This window comes from Melanerpes formicivorus, unplaced genomic scaffold (assembly GCF_026170545.1).
Source record: "Melanerpes formicivorus ecotype bairdi unplaced genomic scaffold, bMelFor1.0.p_v2 SCAF_85, whole genome shotgun sequence".
In the NCBI taxonomy this organism is placed as follows: domain Eukaryota; kingdom Metazoa; phylum Chordata; class Aves; order Piciformes; family Picidae; genus Melanerpes; species Melanerpes formicivorus.
Window position 1 is genome coordinate 2,004,245 of NW_027142437.1, and position 19,943 is coordinate 2,024,187.

Below are 19,943 nucleotides of genomic sequence, written 5' to 3' on the forward strand. Positions count from 1 at the left end.
GCCTCTCCTCACAGGGCTGTGCTCAAGGCCTCTCCCCAGCCTTGTTGCCCTTCTCTGGACACCTTCAAGTCTCTCAATGTCCTTCTTAAACTGAGGAGCCCAGAACTGGACACAGGACTCCAGGTGTGGCTTAACCAATGCAGAGTCCAGGGGCACAATGACCTCCCTGCTCCTGCTGGCCACACTGTTCCTGATGCAGGCCAGGATGCCATTGGCCCTCTTGGCCACCTGGGCACACTGCTGGCTCGTGTTTAGGCAGCTGTCAACCAGCACCCCCAGGTCCCTCTCTGGCAGCTCTCAGCCACTCTGACCCCAGCCTGTAGCTCTGCATGGGGTTGCCGTGGCCAAAGTGCAGCCCCTGGCACTTGGACTTGTTGAATGCCATCCTGTTGGCCTCTGCCCATCTGTCCAGTCGGTCGAGGTCCCTCTGCAGAGCGCTTCTGTCCTCTCACTGACCAACATCTGCTCCTAACTTGGTGTCATCTGCAAACTTGCTGATGACTGACTCTACCCCCTCATCCAGATCATCAATGAAGATGTTAAAGAGCACAGGGCCCAGCACTGATCCCTGGGGCACACCACTGGTGCCTGGCTGCCAGCTGGCTGTGGCACCATTCACCACCACTCTCTGGGCTCAGCCTCCAGCCAGTTCCTAACCCAGTGCAGTGTGCTCCCATCCAAGCCAGGGGCTGACAGCTTGGCCAGGAGTTTGCTGTGGGGGACGGTGTCAAAGGCCTTGCTGAGGTCCAGGCAGACTACATCAACAGGCCTCCCCATCCCCTTGGATGTGAGGAAGTAGTTCTTCCCCAGAAGGGTGGTGAGAGCCTGGCACAGGCTGCCCAGGGAGGTGGTGGAAGCCTCCTGCCTGGAGGTGTTTGCAGCCAGGCTGGATGTGGCTGTGAGCAACCTGATGATCCCTGAGGTCCCTTCCAATTCTATCTGATCCCATGAGCTCTGCTGCTGAGGACAAACAAAAAGCAGAGGAGCTGCTGAGCTTTCTACACCAGGGCAGGAAGGTTTTAAGTAACTCTGTCTTCATTCTGTGGTGTTGGTTGGTTGTTGTTTTTCTTCCTATCAACAGCAAATTTCAGCCCAGGTTGGCCTCGATGGTCTTTGAGGTCTCTTCCAGCCTTGGTGACACGGTGGAAGTAAGTTTCCTCTATTGAACATGGAGGTGGCTGAAGAGCTTGAGACCTTTAAACAGCAAATGGGAATAAATCATAGTATCATAGTATCAGTCAGGGTTGGAAGGGACCACAAGGATCAGCTAGTTCCAACCCCCCTGCCATGGGCAGGGACACCCCACACTAGATCAGCCTGGCCAGAGCCTCAGCCAGCCTGGCCTTAAACACCTCCAGGGACAGGGCCCCAACCACCTCCCTGCACAACCCATTCCAGGGCTTCACCACTCTCATGGGGAAGAACTTCCTCCTCCCCTCCAGCCTGAATCTCCCCACCTCCAGCTTCATTCCATTCCCCCTAGTCCTATCACTGTCTGAGATCCTGAGCAGTCCCTCCCCAGCCTTCCTGTAGCCCCCTTCAGATACTGGAAGGCCACAATGAGGTCACCTGGGAGCCTTCTCTTCTGCAGACTGAACAGCCCCAACTCCTTCAGTCTGTCCTCATAGCAGAGCAGCTCCAGCCCTCTGCTCATCCTCCTGGCCCTTCTCTGGACACCTTCCAGCACCTCCAGATCCCTCCTGCAATAGGGGCTCCAGAACTGGAGGCAGTACTCCAGGTGGGGTCTCCCCAGAGCTGACATTTTCTTCACAGCTTTGAAGGAGGGGGAGGGAGGCAGGAGGGGAGGACAGGAAAGAGGAAGGAAAGAGAGGAAGCAGCAGGCCATGCCTAGCAAGAAAACCAAAGAGTTTACAGCATCAGATTGTGAACCTGCATCACAAATGTCAGGAAACCTCCCCCCCCTATTAATGGACTGAACAAATGTGGATCTACTCCATACAAGTAGAACATACCATTGGGACAGCCCAGGCTGGGAAGGAGCACATTCTCTTTGCACTTGCTTCTTCTCTGAGCTTCCAACAAATCCTTCTCCTTCCTTCTCTCCAAGCCATCCTTCCTTCCTTTGCCTTTGTTTGCAGTGTGGCAGTTGCACCTCAGCCAGACAGGGAGGGCCCTGCAGAGAAACAATCTGAAACTGTTTTATCACAGACTTCCCCCAGCACTGGCTACACTTGATGGAGCAGACAACTGGGAGCTGTGCAGCTTGTGGATTCCATTTGTAGTCCAGCAGATTGCTCCTGCAGCCTTTCATCTGTGCAGGAGTCACCTCTAACACCACGGATGGAGCTGGGGCTGATATACTGAAGGGAGGTTGTAGACAGGTGGGGGTTGGTCTCTTCTCCCAGGCAGCCAGCAGCAGAACAAGAGGACACAGTATCAAGCTGTGCCAGGGGAGGTTCCTGGAAAGAGACAGCTTCTGCTTCCCTTCCACGACCTCTGCTTGTTGAAGCCTGCAAACACACACAGCCCTGCACAAACCATCTCTTGCTCTCTCCCTGCACACCAAAGCCTTGCTGTCACAGGGATACAAAGGTTTGCTGCTGCCACTGGAGCCTGCTGCAAACCCCAACCACACTGCAAATACCCAGAGCAATCCCAACAGCAACCTGCTGCAAACCCAAACACATTGCAAATAGAACAGAACAGAATAGACCAGACCAGGACCAGGTTGGAAGAGACCTTCAAGATCATCGTGTCCAACCTATCATCCAACACCACCTAATCAACTAACCCATGGCACCAAGCACCCCAGCAAGTCTCCTCCTGAACACCTCCAGTGATGGTGACTCCACCACCTCCCTGGGCAGCCCATTCCAATGGGCAATCACTCTCTCTGTGTAGAACTTCTTCCTCACCTCCAGACTAAACCTCCCCTGGCACAGCTTGAGACTGTGTCCTCTTGTTCTGGTGCTGGCTGCCTGGGAGAAGAGACCAACCCCCTCCTGGCTACATCCTCCATTCAGGGAGTTGGAGAGAGCAAGAAGGTTTTCCCTGAGCCTCCTCTTCTCCAGGCTAAGCAACCCCAGCTCCCTCAGCCTCTCCTCACAGGGCTGTGTCCCAGACCCCTCCCCAGCTTTGTTGCCCTTCTCTGGACACCTTCCAGCAAGTCAACCTCCTTCCTAACCTGAGGGGCCCAGAACTGGACACAGGACTCAAGGTGTGGCCTAACCAGTGCAGTGTACAGGGGCAGAATGAGCTCCCTGCTCGTGCTGGCCACACTGTTCCTGCTGCAGGCCAGGATGCCATTGGCCCTCCTGGCAATCCCAACAGCAGCCTGCAGCTACCTACCAGCCAAGGCCAAGCCAGCAACCAACGCCGCTATCTCGGGGTGGGTTTGGGTTGTTTGCTTGGGGTTTTTTTTTTGTGTGGACATTACACACATACACCTCGTTTGTTTGTTTGTTTGTTTGTTTTCTTTAAAGGTTCATTGCTGAAGATAAAGCACATATGGATGTAACATTCAGAGCTGTAACAAGAGAACGTGTCACGTGGGCAGACCTCGCCGTTCCGAGTACACCGGGACCAAAACACGACTTCAGAAGGAAGGAAGAAGAGGCTCAGAATACAACCTGTACAACAATTGGGATCCACAAAATATGATTTAATAAGTAGCACTCAAGATCACTTCATTGAAACCACTTCTATTAATACTGTTTGAATAAGCCATCCCTGGTCAAAGAGCATTCTTTCCCTCCCCACCCCCCCCCGCCCCCCGCGCCCTCCTCTTCTTCCCTAGCCCCCCCCTCCTCTCCCACTAAAGCAAGGGTGGAGATTGTAATGGCAAGGCATTTATCTTTTAACACCCCCAAATCTGAAGCAGTCCTAGTTAACTATTACACTGCCTACACTTAGATACTGGGAGGATGGCGAGCACCCTCTGAGGCCACGGTCACATCGAGACACCCACAGTACTGTTTGTAGCGCAAGCAGAACAGTCCTGGCAAAGGGCAACTAAAACAGGGACAAGAATCAGGGATCCTCTTCGCTACCAAATCATTCCCTAGGTGTTGCTGAAGCCTGTAGCAGCACACCTTGTCACTGGGGAAAGAAAAAGTTAACCATGTCGTCCTATAAATATTTTGTCTTTATTGGCTTTGTGTTTCGAAGTGGCTATTCGAGGTCTATTAACAGAAATACATAACAAAGGCTCTCCCTAACCGGTGGGCAGGAAGAGTAATTACAAAGGCTGGAAGAAAACAAGTGGGGCCTCATTAACATATGTACAGACTTTGCTCACTTCATACACGGCTCTGTGGGGATTTAAATCCATTCTTCTTCTTCTTATGACACACATTTGTACAGGCGTGAAACGTTCCCAAGCAGGCCGCAGCGCTCCCTGCGGGCAGAGCGAACCAAGCCCAAAGAGAAACCCAAAGGGAAAAGGAGGAGAGTTCTGTTGGGATGGTGGAGCTTCACCTGCAACAGACACAAGGGTCAGTCTGAGCTGCTGCTGGTAAGCTGATCTGTTTTCTCCTGCAAAGATCTTTCCATCGAGCTTGGGTCCTTCTGTCCCTTCTTGTCCTTGGTCTGCTGCTCCTGCAGCTTCAGGATGATTTTCCGGATCTCCTCGCGTTTGGTTTTCATTCTGGGGCGGGGGAACCAGTCTGTTAAGTTCATGGGGAGCTCAAAGCTCAGGATGGGGTTCTGCAAAGAGAGGGCAACTGGGTGTTAATGGAAGGAGGCAGGACTTGTAATGGTGAAGACAGCCACAGAGGGAAAAGCTGCATTCTGCCCCACCTCACTCTACCACAGCACACTGGAGGCCAGAAGAGAGCTCCAGAGAGCATCAGGCCCAACCTCCTGCCAGAGCAGCAGCACCCAAGGTAAACCACACAGCAATGCATCCAAATGGGGCTTGAAATTCTCCAGAGAAGGAGACTCCACAACCTCTCTGGGCAGCCTGCTCCAGGCCTCCCTCACCCCAAAGAAGTTTCTCCTCCTGTGCAGCTGAAACCTTCTCTGCTCAAGTTTGTCTCCACTGCTCCTTGGCTTCTTGCTGTGCAGCACCCACAAGAGCTTGGCCCCCTCCCCTTGACCCCCAGCCCTCAGCTCTTGAGAGACATTGAGCAGATCCCTCTCAGCCTTCTATTCTCCAGACTAAACAGTATCACAGTATCACCAAAGTTGGAAGAGACCTCAAAGACCCCAGGGCTCTCAGTCTCTCTTCCCAGGGGAGATGCTCAAGTCCCCTAAGCATCCTCCTGCCTCTGCCTTGGACTCTCTCCAGCAGCTCTCTGTCTCTCTCCAACTGGGGAGCCCCAAACTGGACCCAGGATTGCAGCTGTGCTCTCAGCAGGGCAGACCAGAGGGGGAGGGAACAGCCTCAAGCTGCCCCTGGGTAGGTTTAGACTGGACATCAGGAACAAGAGTGGTCAGGCATTGGCATGGGATGCCAGGCAGGTAGCTGAGTCCCCAAGGCTGGCTGTGGTGCTTGGGGCTGTGGTTTAGGGGTGAGCCTTGCAGAGCAGGGTTCTGGGTCGGACCTGGTGATCCTGAGGGGCTTTTCCAACCTGAATGTTTCTGTGGTTCCTCTACATCCAAAGAGAACATCAGCTAGATAATATGGCACTAACAATTCCTATGCTGAACTGTCTTTGCCAGTGAAGCCACTGAGCAGCAGCAGCAAGCAGACCCCCAGGATGCAGGAGAGCTGCTTGGTCGTATTCCTGAGTTATTTATGCCAGCTGATCCTGCTCCAGGAGGGGGGTTGGACTTGATGCCCTTCAGAGGTCACCTCCAACCCCTAGCAGCCTGTGAAAAGCCCTGGGCAAACAGTGAGCAGGATTTTCCACCAGTTCCCATTAGGAAATAGGCCAGACACAGGAGTCAGAACATTAATGAACACTAATTAGTGAGGTTACTAATAATAGGAGCCCATTTCAAATTGATCTCAGCACACCTTTAACTGGGGCTGTTTCTTGCTCTGTTGGGGTGAGGAAGGCAGGGCCAGGGCCAGGGCCAGGGGCTCTGCTGCCTCGGAGCTCGCTCCTGGTTAGCTCGCTGAGGAGGAGCCGCAGAGCATTACCCACCGCGCCCCTAGAGCCCCAGCGCCCACCGGGGCCCTTCCACGCCCACAGACCCCTGCGAGGACCGAGGTCCAGCCCCTCCGGCACAGCCCTAGGGCGCCCCCTGGTGGGCAGCGGCAGCCGAGCCCCAGGCGGACGCCGCAGCTCAGCTCTCCGCTCCAGCCCGCCGTGGGGAAAGCCGGGGGGGGACAGAGCTGTCCCTCCTGGGCCGCAGGGCAGCGCTGATGTTATAGGCTGGGTACCTGCAGTGTCCAGAGCGTCCAACCCAGCGGGAGGACACAGGCACTAAGTGTATCTGTACCCATCAGTCCTGCACCCTTAGCAATCTGGCTGCAAAGCTATGGTCCTTCTCTCTTCCCCTCTCTGCTCCCCTGGCAGAGAGATGCTCTGCCATCTGGTAGTGATGGGGGAGTACCACAGGGCCTCTTTGGCCTGTTTAGGCCTAATACCAGGATAACAACAGGGGCAGCCTGAAGCCAGCCTAGCAGTGTGGCGGAAGAAAGAACCCTGGGGCCTTTGGTAACCCCCCCTAGGGAGAAGGGGAGTGCTGGGGTTTTACTGGTCTGGTGTCAAGAGACTTGTGTGCTAAGTCTAGACTGGGGATTCCTCTGAACTGCAGATGCTTTGCTATGGCTCACCACTGTGCTCTGTGGGGTTTGTGGTGGATGAATTGCTCTTCCATTTAAACTTTCCATTAGCATCCAATCCATTTGGCTGAGCCTCATTCTTCTGCCCCTTACGGAGGAGCAGAGCAACCTGTCCTGCTCTAAACCAGAGCAGCTGAACAGCCATGGTGTGAAGGGAGGGCTGAGAATGTTCCTGCTGCCAGAGCTGGTGGGTATGCTCACCACTGCAAGACCAGGCAGGACAAGGCACTTAGCCTGACATCATTCTGCCACCACTCTGCAAGAAGGAAGGGGCTGAGATGATTAAAACCTGATTGCTCCTCACATCCCTGCAGACAAAGCAGGAAGGACTCAAGGATGGTTCTGAGCTCCCAAGGAAATACAACAAAGTAAAGCAAAAACTTTTGGCTTCAATTTGCAGAAGTACACTCTGATAAAGCCTTCCATATGAGCTGTGAGGGAGGGAAGGGCAGAGAAGAAACCACCACCTTTCTGCAGAAGGGTCACAGGCTCACAGGATGGTAGGAGTTGGAAGGGACCTCTGAAGATCTTAAGAGTCCAACCCCCTGCCAGAGCAGGAGCAGAGAATCCAGCACAGGTCACACAGGAACACATCCAGGCAGGGCTGGGAAGGCTCCAGAGCGGGAGACTCCACAACCTCTCTGGGCAGCCTGCTCCAGGGCTCTGGGAGCCTCCCAGGGCAGAAGTTCCTCCTCCTGTTGAGGTGGAATCTCCTGTGCTGCAGTTTATATCCATTGCCCTTTGTCCTACCACAGGGTGCAACTGAGCAGAGCCTGTCCCCTGCCTCCTGACCCCCAGCCCTCAGATATTTATGAACATTTATTATGTCCTCTCTCAGTCTTCTCTTCTCCAGACTAAAAAGCCCCAGGGCTCTCAGCCTCTGCTGACTACACTCTCAAATGCAGCCCAGGCCCCCATTGGCCTTCTTGCCCCCCAGGGCACATTGCTGTCCCATGCAGACCTTGCTGCCCCCCAGCACTCCCAGCTCCTTCTCCTTGGGGCTGCTCTCCAGCAGATCCCTTCCCAGCCTGTGCTGCTGCAGTTGATTCTTCCTGCCCAGATGAAGGACTCTGCACTTTTCCTTGTTGAACTTCATGAGGTTCCTCTCTGCCCAGCTCTGCAGGAGAGTTCAGGAACAGTGCTCTGGACCACTCTGGACTGTAACCAGTAAGCACCCATGCAGGCAGCACATCTTTAGATTCCCAGCTCAAATTTGAACTGTTTCTTACCAAGTAACTTTTAAGGCTATGCAATAGAAAATTTCAAGCAGATTGTCCCCACACTTTCAGAAGCTTCCCTAGCTTCCCTAATGCTGATGGCAGACACTCATGAAAATGATTCTGTTTTCCAACAGTACTTACTAGGGGAATGCCTAAATCAGTTTATAATGCAGAATAAACAGGTGTAAGTTTAGGCTGGAGGGGAGGAGAAAGTTCTTCCCAGACAGAGAGGCTGGCCATTGGGATGTGCTGCCCAGGGAGGTGGTGGAGTCCCCATCCCTGCAGGTAGTTTACTTAAATATCACAGCATCACCAAGGGTGGAAGAGATCTCAAAGATCATCAAGTCCAAGCTGTCACCACAGAGTGTTCCCAAAAGGCTTGGAGGTGGCACTTGGAGCCATGCTTCAGCTGTCAGGAGGTGTTAGGTAATTGGTTGGACTTGATGTTCTCTGAGGTCTTTCCCAACCTGGTTGCTTCTGTGATTCTAAGAGTTCCTCTAGAGAGCCTTTCATAGCTGTCAATGATTTTAACAGCTCAGCTCTGCTGGAGGAGACCCCTCCCCCAAACCCCAGGCACACAAAGAGGTACACATACCTCAAAAAAGCTCTCCACATACTGCAGGATGTACACTCCACAGTCACTGAAGTTGTTCTGCTGTGGCACTTTTGGGTTGGATCCTTTCATGACATCTTTGGAAAAGCTTCTTTTGTTGCCTTTCCTGACTTCCCATTCCACTTCCAGGTATCTAGGAGCAAAGACCATGCAAATTCAGACCCTTGCTCCCATGCAGAGCTTTGGAAACACCAAAGCAAGCCCCAAACCCAGGCAGCAAACTTACTCCCTTAGTGTTTTCACAACATTGGAGCGGGAAGGGCCTCTCAGGGAGTCCATGAGCAAAATGCAGGGCCTAAGAGAGAAGACAGTGTTTGAGTACACAGTAATTGACACTGCTGCACAGCTGGTTAGCCAGAATCAGTGCTGGGCTGACCTTGAACAAAACCTCATCAATACTATGCAGTGTTGGCAGTGCTGCTGTAATCCCCTAGCTGGGATAGGAAAGCAGAGAGAACTTCAGAATACACTTGGAAAATACAGCACTGTCAGGCTGAAAGCAACCCCCAGGAGCTTGAATTGCCTCAGGCCTGGCTGCCTTTGAAGCAGTGGACGAGGGAAGGGCAATGAATGCCATCTGCCTGGACTTCTGTGAAGTTCCCCCACAACATCCTTCTCTCTGTGTTGGAGAGAGAGGGATTTGATGGGTGGACTGTTCAGTGGGCAATGAATTGGTTGGATGATTCCATCCAGAGGGTGGTGGGCAGTGGCTTGGTGTCCAGATGGAAATCTGTGACAAGTGATCTCCTTCAGGGATCCACACTGGGACCAGAGCATCTTCATCAATCAACATAAGAGCATCCTCAGCAAGTCCACAGGTAACCAACCTGAGTGGTGCAGCTGACAAGCCAGAGGGACAAGATGTCCACCAGAGGGACTTGGACAGGCTCAACAAGTGGGCTGAGTGAACCTCATGAGGTTCAACAAGGCCTACTGCAAGTTCCTGCACATGGGCTGGGGCAGTCCTCAGGATCAATGCAGGCTTGGGGAGGATGTGATAAGAGAGCAGCCCTGTAGAGGAGGACTTGGGGTACTGGTGGATGAAAAGCTGGACATGAGCCAACAGAGCAAAGTGTCAGAATCCCCTCTCTGGCTCTGCTGGCCACACCTTTGCAGCTCTGTTGCACCCAAGATGCAAGCAGCTGCAGACAGTGATCATTCAGGAATCATTTCTGCCTTTCAAACAAGGGAAAAACAACCAAACCAAAACATTAACAGTCTTCAAATCCAAACCAGGCAGAGAAGTAAATGCACACAAAAACTGTCACTGAACTGAGTGCTGTGGAACATTCTTATCAGACAAAAAGTGCAGACAGAGGGGAAAAATAAAAGAGTAATGCTGAGAACAGGAAGAGACAATACAAAGGCTAAAATGGCAGATCTGGGTAAGAAATGGGGGAGCTGCAGTGATTCCCACCATCTGCAGTAATTTGAGGGGTGAGAAAGGTTAACACTACAAAAGGTTTAATTGTTTGCATTTAAAGGAGGCTTTTTCAGTGACTTTAAGTGTAGGCTACACTGAAACATGCTCCTGCACCTTTTTGTGGGAACATAAGTGCAAGGTGCCAAAGAGCAACCTTCAGCTGCCTGTGGCAGCACTCAGGCTGAACAGATACCCAAAGAGCTGTAACTTCACTCAGTTTCATAGGATTGTCAGGGCTGGAAGGGACCTCAAGGAGCAGCCAGTCCCAACCCCCCTGCCATGGGCAGGGACACCTCACACCACAGCAGGTTGCTCACAGCCACCTCCAGCCTGGCTGCAAACACCTCCAGGCAGGAGGCTTCCACCACCTCCCTGGGCAGCCTGTGCCAGGCTCTCACCACCCTCATGGGGAACAACTTCCTCACATCCAATCTGAATTTCCCCACTTCTAGTTTTGTTCCATGCCCCCTGGTCCTAGTTTCATTCAAGGCTCTCCTCACTGAAGATCATAACACTACAAAGTATAAAATTCTCTCTCAAACACCAATCACAAGCTGATAAAAGTGCTTGAGACTGATGCACAACCATTTGGTATAAACGAGGCTGGGCAGGGACTGGCTGGAAAGCAGCCCTGAGGAGAGAGCCTTGGGGGTGCTGGGGGAGGAGAAGCTCACCAGGAGCTCTCAGTGTGCACTTGCAGCCCACAAAGCCAACCAGATCCTGGGCTGCATCAGGAGAAGTGTGGCCAGCAGGGCAAGGGAGGTGATTCTCCCCCTCTGCTCAGCTCTGGGGAGACCCCACCTGGAGTACTGCCTCCAGTTCTGGAGCCCCTATGACAAGAGGGATGTGGAGGTGCTGGAAGGTGTCCAGAGCAGGGCCAGGAGGATGAACAGAGGGCTGGAGCTGCTCTGCTGTGAGGACAGGCTGAAGGAGTTGGGGCTGTTCAGTCTGGAGAAGAGAAGGCTCCATGGAGACCTCATTGTGGCCTTCCAGTATCTGAAGGGGGCTACAGGAAGGCTGGGGAGGGACTGCTCAGGATCTCAGGCAGTGATAGGACTAGGGGGAATGGAATGGAGCTGGAGGTGGGGAGATTCAGGCTGGAGGGGAGGAGGAAGTTCTTCCCCATGAGAGTGGTGAAGCCCTGGAATGGGTTGTCCAGGGAGGTGGTTGGGGCCCTGTCCCTGGAGGTGTTTAAGGCCAGGCTGGCTGAGGCTCTGGCCAGGCTGATCTAGTGTGGGGTGTCCCTGCCCATGGCAGGGGGGTTGGAACTGGCTGATCCTTGTGGTCCCTTCCAACCCTGACTGATACTGTGATACTAACCCTCTATGAAATGTCTGTTTCAACTGGTTCAACACTTACTGTTTGCAGACAGTAGGCTTCAGGTGCCATTGTCCCATGTCTGAGTTGCAGTTGTCATCTACAAGACCACCATCATCACTGCTGTCCTCCTACAGAAGCAAGATGTTTACAGGTGGGTTAAAAGCTAACACTGGGTTTCAAACAGACACAGGAGAAACCTTTTTGTTTGCTATATTCAACCATTTTTATTCAAGAGCAGTACCATAAACTTAACAAAGAAGTGGCAGCTTTAGCCTGAAACCATTCAGTTGGCAGCACCAACTCCTAGTCACTGTCTCCAACCCAGGCTGGGATGACAGGGAGTGAAGGCTGCTGTGTGTTCAGGGACTGCTGAAGCTACATAAAAAGCTGCAACTGACATCTTCAAAGCATGGCTGGCTTAAAGGAAGTGCACCTCCATTCTTTGCTTCTATTACCAGAGTTTGCCCTTGCTAATGACACCTAGAAACTTCTTGGGGGGGTTCATTTATATTGTCTTCTAGATGAAACCAGACCAAATCTGCACTGAGCTCAGCAGCAACATTTGATTTTGCCTTCAGAATGCACCAACCTGCTCCCTAGGGCATGGGGAATCCAACTGGCAGGACCTTAGCTTGTGTCATGGGCTGCAAAGCAGTCATGGCACAAACCTGGGAAGCTCCAGGGACCATCTGCTTTCAATGCTGATAGCTATGAAGGACATGAAAGTATTACCAACAAAGCCACTAAGTCCTTGTATCTAACAGGAACCCAACAACCCATGGTTGGCTTTTTGCCCTTCCACTGAGCTCTCTCTCACTGCCACAGAACACTGCATTTGAGGGAAGGTGGTGGTTTCCCAAAGTGGGACCCCCCACTGCCAGCACCATTTGTGACTCTGTGTGGTGAGATCTGTGTGCCCCCACGTGCAGGATCCCTGGAGATCCTCAGGCTGTGCCAGGGAGATGTTACCAGAGGAGCAGCTGCTGCCTAGGTCCCAAGGTACTTTTTTCTGTGGCAGCCTCCATTACACTTTTGGCAGAAGTGAAGGTGCACTCAGCCTGGCAGGGGCTGCCACCTCCACACCTGCTTGATGCATTCTAGAAGATACTCAGTCACAGCTTCAGCCTGAGTCAAGCTCTAAGCTACACTGCAAGCAGGGAACTCAGCCTCTTCTCCTCCTCTCAAGGAACACAGCTGGCCATGTGCTTCCTCCCCTGCCTTCATGACATGCCAGTCCCAGCAGAAACACTCTGCTACTCCTTCTCCATCCTCTGGCAACTCTTCACTGCCACAAAGCAGACAGACACTCCCATCTGAGAAGGGTTACAGAATGCTTGGGCAAGTGGCAGGGCAGGAGAGGTGGACTGAGCCTGTCTGAAAGGCACAGCTAGGTTTCAACACAGAGTGGAGCTTGTGTGTGTGTGTGCACATATACATACTAGTTGGAAGTCACTACAAAGAGCTGCAGACTCTGGGAAATAATGCTCTGTTCTGAACTCAAAGGTGAGAAATGGGTACTTCCTAGACTGCACATTTGACAGCCTCCATTTCTTTAGTTTGGACACCTGGGAGTCATACACCTGAAACAGGAACAGGAAGGCCAGTTAGGAGCAGTGAATGTGCAACTCCCAGCTTACTCACACTGCACCAGCAGCAAGGCTGTGGACTGCTGCCCTCACAGCCAGCAGTGAGGGGGTAAAGGCTATTTAAACGCTCAGCCTCTCCACAGCTCTGCAATCTAAACATCTCTCCATCTGAACATCTCTTTGTTACAAATCCATGTTGCTTACATTTGATAAGGAGAAGCACCAAAGAGCTCAGCAGCACCTCCTGATAAATGAGTCTCTGTGTGCTCAGGAAATGCAGCTGAAAGAAGAGTTACTTGTTTCTTCTTGGGGCTGGTAGATGAACATGGGGCTGGGGGAGATGAAAGACACTGACTTCCAGAGTCCCCACTACAATCACTGTGCAATACTGGCACTGTGCAAAACAGCTCCCAGAAGGGGACCACAGGATCAGTGCAGCAGTTTCCTGTTCAACAGTATCATGAGTGCTTTGAGCTAGTGTCTTTTGTACATCCAGCTCCATTGTTGCTTCCAAGTTCTGAGTGTGGTGAGGTCTGGGGCAGATGTCCAACAAGCAGGTTACTGGGGGAGGATCTAATCCAGCCCACCACCAGGAATCAATGCACTACCCTCTCCTGTCACCTGGCCTGCATGCTTCTGCAGCTAACTAGTGCTTTGGCTCTGTCTGACACTTGTGAAGACACCAGCTAGCTTGAAACAAAGCACACTGACAGTGTGCACACAGCTTTCCTGCTGCCCATTCCAAACACAGCCCAACACAGTCAGTCCCTCCCCAACAAAATGGATCAACTCTTTACCTGGTTGTCTTGGTCTTCAGAAAAATCTATCAGCTCATCTTCATTCAGTTTACTGCCATCAGCTGAATCTTCACTATAGTTTAGCCTGATTTTGTGCAATCCATCTGCATCAATCACAGACAGTAGGATATTTAAACATCAAATACCAACTCATGACTGGAGATCAAATTGATTACAAATACCTCAAATTCTCACAGAATGTTAGAGGCTGGAAGGGACCTCCAAAGCTCATCCAGTCCAAGCCCCCTGCCAGAGCAGGGTCAGCCAGAGCAGCTCACACAGTAGCACATCCAGGTGGGTTTGGAATATCTCCAGAGAGGGAGACTCCACAGCCCCCCTGGGCAGCCTCTGCCAGGCTTCTCTCACCCTCACAGCCAACAAATTCTTCCTCCTCTTCCCATGGCACTTCCTCTGCCTCAGCTTCCACCCCTGCCCCTTCTGCTGCCATTGGGCAGCCCCCAGCAGAGCCTGGCTCCAGCCTCTGGCCACTGCCCCTGCACAGCTTTAGCCCCAGCCAGGAGCTCACCTCTCAGGCTCCTCCAAGCCAAGCTCCAGAGCCCTCAGCTCCCTCAGCCTCTGCTCCTAAGGAAGAGCTTCCACTGCCTGCAGCATCTTTGTGCCTCTGCCATGGACTCTCTCCAGCACTTCCCTCAGCTCCTTCCTGACCTGAGGGGCCCAAAACTGGACACAATCTTCCAGCTGTGGCCTCAGCAGGGCAGAGTAGAGAGGAAGGAGAACCTCTCTCAACCTACTGACCACAGCCCTCCTAACCCACCCCAGGCTGCCATTGGCCTTCTTGGCCACCAGAGCACATTGCTGGCTCATGGTCAGCCTCCCACCCCCCAGCACCCCCAGGTCCTTTTCCCCTTCCCTGCTCCCCAGCAGCTCAGTCCCCAACCTCTGCTGCTCCCTGGGGTTGTTCTTTCCCAGGTGCAAGGCTCTACCTTTGCCCTTGTTGAACTTCATTCAATTTCTCCCTGCCCAACTCTCCAGCCTGTCCTAAGGCTCCCTGACTGGCAGCACAACCTTCTGGTGTGTCAGCCACTGCACCCAGCTTCTCTCAGGACTGGTCACAGTGAGTGACACAGCTGCCACAATTCCTCTGTATGGACAGGTATGGAAAGTTGCTGCAGAGTTACACAGCAGAAACTGTTCCTTATCCTGTGAAATGCCTAAAGGTTCCAGAAACCTAGGCTAAAGCCTACCATGAAACTACCCTGGAGCTGCCAAAAGCCTGCACCACAGCATGAACTGGTACTGCCACCAAAAGGGACAGCCTCCTTTGGTCCCTAACACCAGCACTGATTCTCCTCCCTAGCTGGTTCCTTCCATGCCACCAAATGCATCCACACACACTGGGCCAGGCTGGGAGAGTCAGGCACAGCTCATGTTTTTAACTTGGATCAATTCCTTGATCAGATTTTGCTGGACACTTGTATGAAGACCTCTGCTGGCACAAGGGGAAAGGCAGCCTGGGACTGCAGAATGCAGGATCAGCCCCCCTGGGAGTGCCAGCTTAGAAATGTTGGTGCAGCTTCCCTGCTGGCTAAAAGGAGCATCTGTAAATCCACCCCCTGCCCTCTCTGCAGGGTTACTCACCTGGGAAGCAGCATCAGAACAAATAAGGAATAATGAATGTTGCAGCTCTACCTACAGCACACACTGACAGCCACAGGCTCCTGAATCACAGAAGTGTCAGGGCTGGAAGGCACCTCAAGGCTCAGCCAGTCCCAACCCCCTGCCATGGGCAGGGACACCTCACACCACAGCAGGTTGCTCACAGCCACCTCCAGCCTGGCTGCAAACACCTCCAGGCAGGAGGCTTCCACCACCTCCCTGGGCAGCCTGTGCCAGGCTCTCACCACCCTCCTGGGGAACAACTTCTTCCTCACAGCCAATCTCAATCTACCCATTTCTAGTTTTGCTCCATCTCCCCCAGTCCTATCCCTCCCTGACACCCTCAAAAGTCCCTCCACAGCTTTCTTGGAGCCCATTTCAGATCCTGCAAGGCCACAATGAGGTCTCCTGGGAGCCTTCTCCTCTCCAGACTGCACAACCCCAACTCCCTCAGTCTGTGCTCACAGCAGAGCAGCTCCAGCCCTCTGCTCCTCCTTGTGGCCCTTCTCTGGACACCTTCCAGCACCTCCAGATCCTTCCTGGCACAGAGGCTCCAGAGCTGGCCCCAGAGCTCCAGCTGTGGTCTCAGCAGAGTGGAGCAGAGGGGCAGAATCCCCTCCCTGCCCTGCTGGCCACACTTCTCTTGCTGCAGCCCAGGCTCTGCTTGGCTCTCTGGGCTGCAAGTGCTCACTGCTGGCTCCTGCTGAGCTTCTAATCTTCCTGTAATATCATGCAAGACTTCAGAACAGAGTTTTGAGGGAAAGAAATAATCAGCTTTGGGGGAACAAGTGAAAAATCAGTAACTCATGGCAGCAAACCCAGAGATCTTCATCAACAAACTTCTAGAAGGGGGCTACAGAACACAGCTACACAGCCACAGCACCAGAGGTGTTGGCTGTGGTGTCCCTGGAGGATGCATCACTTGTTGAAGAAAAGCAGGATGCCTACAAGAACAGCAAACAGGGCAATAAATTAGCTAATGGGGAAAAAACAGAGAAAGATCTGCTTCTGAGACTGTTTGCACAGAGAAGCTGCAGTGACACTCTGAAAGGAGGTTATCAGTGGAGTTCCACAGGGACAGACTTGGGAAGTGGTCCTATTGGGGACCTTTGGAAAGACTTCAGCATAAGAAGCAGGCCACATACAACTGTGGCTTATTGCTGACAGACTCCTGACACCCCAAGGAATTGCTGTCCAGGAGAATCAAACCTCATGCAGCACTGAGCAGTGAAGAGGGGACTGGTTAGCAATCAAGATCAAAAAGACAAGTGTTGGCTTACTGCTTCCAAGCTGTTCAACTATCAGGTCCCACTGATTTATGAACCCAACACCAAGTTTGCCACCAAGGTACCCAAATTTAGGCTCCCACCTAGAGTAGGCTCCAAAGGTTGAGTGGAGAGCAGGTATCTCATAGGGTTAAGTAGACACCATTAAACAGATCAGAGAACTGAGCAGCTACCCTGGGTCTGCTTTGGGATGAAGGTTCTTGGGTTCCACTGACTACAGTCTCAAGGAGGAACCTTCTCTCTTTGGAAATACCCCAGGGTATCCAGGAGACAGGAATAAGTCTGTTGATGAATAGCTGAGGGCTGGGGGTCAGGAGGGAGGGGACAGGCTCTGCTCAGCTGCACCCTGGGATAGGACAAGGAGCAATGGATGGAAACTGCAGCACAGGAGGAACTTCTGCCCTGTGAGGCTGACAGAGCCCTGGAGCAGGCTGCCCAGAGAGGTGGTGGAGTCTCCTTCTCTGGAGCCTTCCAAGACCCTGTCTGGATGTGTTCCTGTGTGCCCTGTGCTGGATTCTCTGCTCCTGCTCTGGCAGGGGGTTGGACTTGATGATTTCCAGAGGTCCCTTCCAACCCCTAACATCCTGTGAGCCTGTGCACTCACATCCTTCTGGAGCAATGGCTGAAAGCTGGGCACAAAACTCGAGGTCTACAACCACCTGCTTGCAACCAATGTTTAGAAGCAGCACACATTTCAACTTAGCTTGGTGTCAAGATCAAACTGAGCCTGCCCCTTAAAACCAGGAGTGTGACCCATGAGGATGAAAGGCTGCATCATCTACAACAGCTGAGCAAGAGAGTCTGAGTCTTTCTGCCAGCAACAGAGTGACCATCAGCCAGCAATACAATGCAGCCACCAGAAAATGCAAGCCCCTAGCAAAAAACATGCCAGGGGGTAGGTTCCAACTAATGGCTGGCAACCACAGCTGCAGAATCCCAGCCACCAGACTGTGTCTCACAGCAGCAGTACCATCAACAGCAACAAGCACACAAAATGAAGCACCAGCTCCAACAAAAAGAAAGGTACACACCCCACCCCCAAATCCCCACCAAGAGCCTCTAGGACAACTGACAGCATTAGCACAAAGGAATACATTTAAGTTAGAAAGAAGGAGAGGGAAGGAGAGGCCAGGAGAGGGAAGGAGAGGCCAGGAGAGGGAAGGAGAGGCCAGGAGAGGGAAGGAGAGGCCAGGAGAGGGAAGGAGAGGCCAGGAGAGGGAAGGAGAGGCCAGGAGAGGGAAGGAGAGGCCAGGAGAGGGAAGGAGAGGCCAGGAGAGGGAAGGAGAGGCCAGGAGAGGGAAGGAGAGGCCAGGAGAGGGAAGGAGAGGCCAGGAGAGGGAAGGAGAGGCCAGGAGAGGGAAGGAGAGGCCAGGAGAGGGAAGGAGAGGCCAGGAGAGGGAAGGAGAGGCCAGGAGAGGGAAGGAGAGGCCAGGAGAGGCCAGGGTAGAACAGGAGAGGCCAGGTTGGAAGAGACCTTTTTGATCAAGTCCAACCTATCACCCAACACCATCTAATCAGCTAACCCATGGCACCAAGCGCCCCATCCAGTCTCTTCCTAAACACCTCCAGTGATGGTGACTCCACCACCAAGAGAGCCACCAAGGCACTGAATTGCCACCAAGACAGACAGTGGCCTGCATGATACAGAGGAGATAACTGATCACCTTTTCAGATCTTGTACTATAAGCTATAAAATTACTTACTGTGTAAATTAAACCCAGCAGGAATACTGTCAGAGACTGAAGTGAAAGCCTCTGCATGACCATATGTTTTGTACTCTGTGCCTCAAAGGGATCCAAACCTTGCAGCAAGCAGAGAAAGCCTTTTCCTAATCCCTCCATCTGCCTTTAAAAGAGTCCAGCTCCATAGCTCGCTCTGGTACAAGACCTGTCCCAAACCACTGCCACAGGCAGGGAAGCATGGAGATGGCCTCTCTACAGGTAACATGCAAGTCAGGGCAGGGAAGTACTTTTTCATTTCTTCCACTATTGCCTTACTCTCTTTACATCCTGTCAGGATACTAAAAGACCCCAATGGGGTTGAAGTAAAGCCTCCAAGGCTAGCAGACACTGGAGTTGAGGCTGCTCATGCAGTCGTAACCCTGTTCCCCTGTGCACACACTTTATGAGGATCCAAGATCAACCAGCAGCCTCTCCTTAACAATCACAGTCTTAAGTGGTGCAAAGTATGAGCTACAAAAGGATTTGGTGTGAAAAAAGGTCACACAACTGAAAAATTAACCTGCTTCAGGAAGGCAGTGTTTGACCTCCAGCCCCACCCCAAAACCCCAAACGCTTCACACGCCACGGCTGTAAGTGAGCTCTGCTGTAAGCACTCAAACCTCAGTCACATCCTGACTTTCACAGCATGAAGTGAATGGCACTGCAAAAGCCCTGACAGAGCTCTGAAACCTCCAGAGTGTGGATTAAAATGTGCAGATGTGTACAGCTACATACCCATGGACTGGCTAGCAGTTGTGAATTCACCCTGTACACCGTTTTCATCTGGAGTCCTATGGTCAAGTTTATGGTATGCTGGTTCCACAGTGTTAGGCTCTTCCACATCACTGTCTATTTGACTCAGTTTTTTGAAAGTACTTTTTACCCTGCAAGGGCTTCTCCTGCAATAGGAGGGCTCAGTGTCCTCTGCTTCAGTGTTTGGGTCAATTAAAGCTGTATTGTACTTTTTGGTCAACGTCTTCTTCACCGCGGACTTGGAGGGCGAGCTCTGTGCATCCAGCTCGTTTGGCAAAGGAGATGGTGTGCTGCTCTCTCCATCTGAAGAGGAAGATTTCATCTGTGCTGCAGCATTTTCATGGTAGTGGGGGTTTGGTTCATATCTGGGTTTTTCCAAGCCAGGAAAACAAATGACAGCCAAAAACCAATGGGCACTGCAAAGGACAAAAATCAACCCAACAAGGAAACATTACAAAGCAGGAATTGCCTGAATGCACACAGTTAAACCTGATCTGGGGGAAAACCAAACCAAACCCAACACCTGGCTGTGTGTCCACACAAAAAACCCCCACATCACATCCCTCAGAGTTGATAAGGATAGAGTATACAAGCTGTTCACTCTTCACAGCAGCTTTGACTCAAGCCTTCATGTTCTCCTTAGGATCACAGAACGGTCTGGCTTGGAAGGGAGCTCCAGAGCTCATCCAGCCCAACCTCTGCATATTTATGCTCTTCATTTTTGACTTCAATTCAGACTGGAAAATAAGTGTCAAGGTGTAGAAGTGTGAAGGTGCTGGGAGGAGGAGGAGGAGAGCTGACTTACGCCTCGTTAAGGGGAACGAAAATGAAATCCTTCTCGAAGATGTCGACGTGCCGCGTCCAGGTCTTCACTCGCCCGTGCCGGCGCTGCTGGATCCTGGGGGAGACCACA

At 52.4% G+C, this 19,943-nt stretch overlaps 1 protein-coding gene across 5 annotated transcripts in view; it reads right to left on the reverse strand.

Moving 5' to 3' along the window:
* Positions 1-4,087: 4,087 nt before the first annotated feature.
* Positions 4,088-19,943, reverse strand: part of SENP6 (SUMO specific peptidase 6) — a 109,628-nt gene continuing 93,772 nt past the window's right edge. For 3 of the 5 annotated variants that reach the window (XM_068165164.1, XM_068165163.1, XM_068165165.1), the window contains 8 exons: positions 19,836-19,928; positions 19,013-19,446; positions 13,654-13,757; positions 12,710-12,850; positions 11,310-11,398; positions 8,754-8,822; positions 8,510-8,660; positions 4,088-4,665 (listed from right to left, as the gene is read on the reverse strand). In XM_068165164.1, coding sequence (XP_068021265.1) covers positions 4,456-4,665; positions 8,510-8,660; positions 8,754-8,822; positions 11,310-11,398; positions 12,710-12,850; positions 13,654-13,757; positions 19,013-19,446; positions 19,836-19,928 — 1,291 coding nt within the window. In that variant the 3' untranslated portion in view covers positions 4,088-4,455. The remainder of the gene's footprint in view (positions 4,666-8,509; positions 8,661-8,753; positions 8,823-11,309; positions 11,399-12,709; positions 12,851-13,653; positions 13,758-19,012; positions 19,447-19,835; positions 19,929-19,943) is intronic. The other 2 variants (XM_068165167.1, XM_068165166.1) reach the window with 1 other exon arrangement.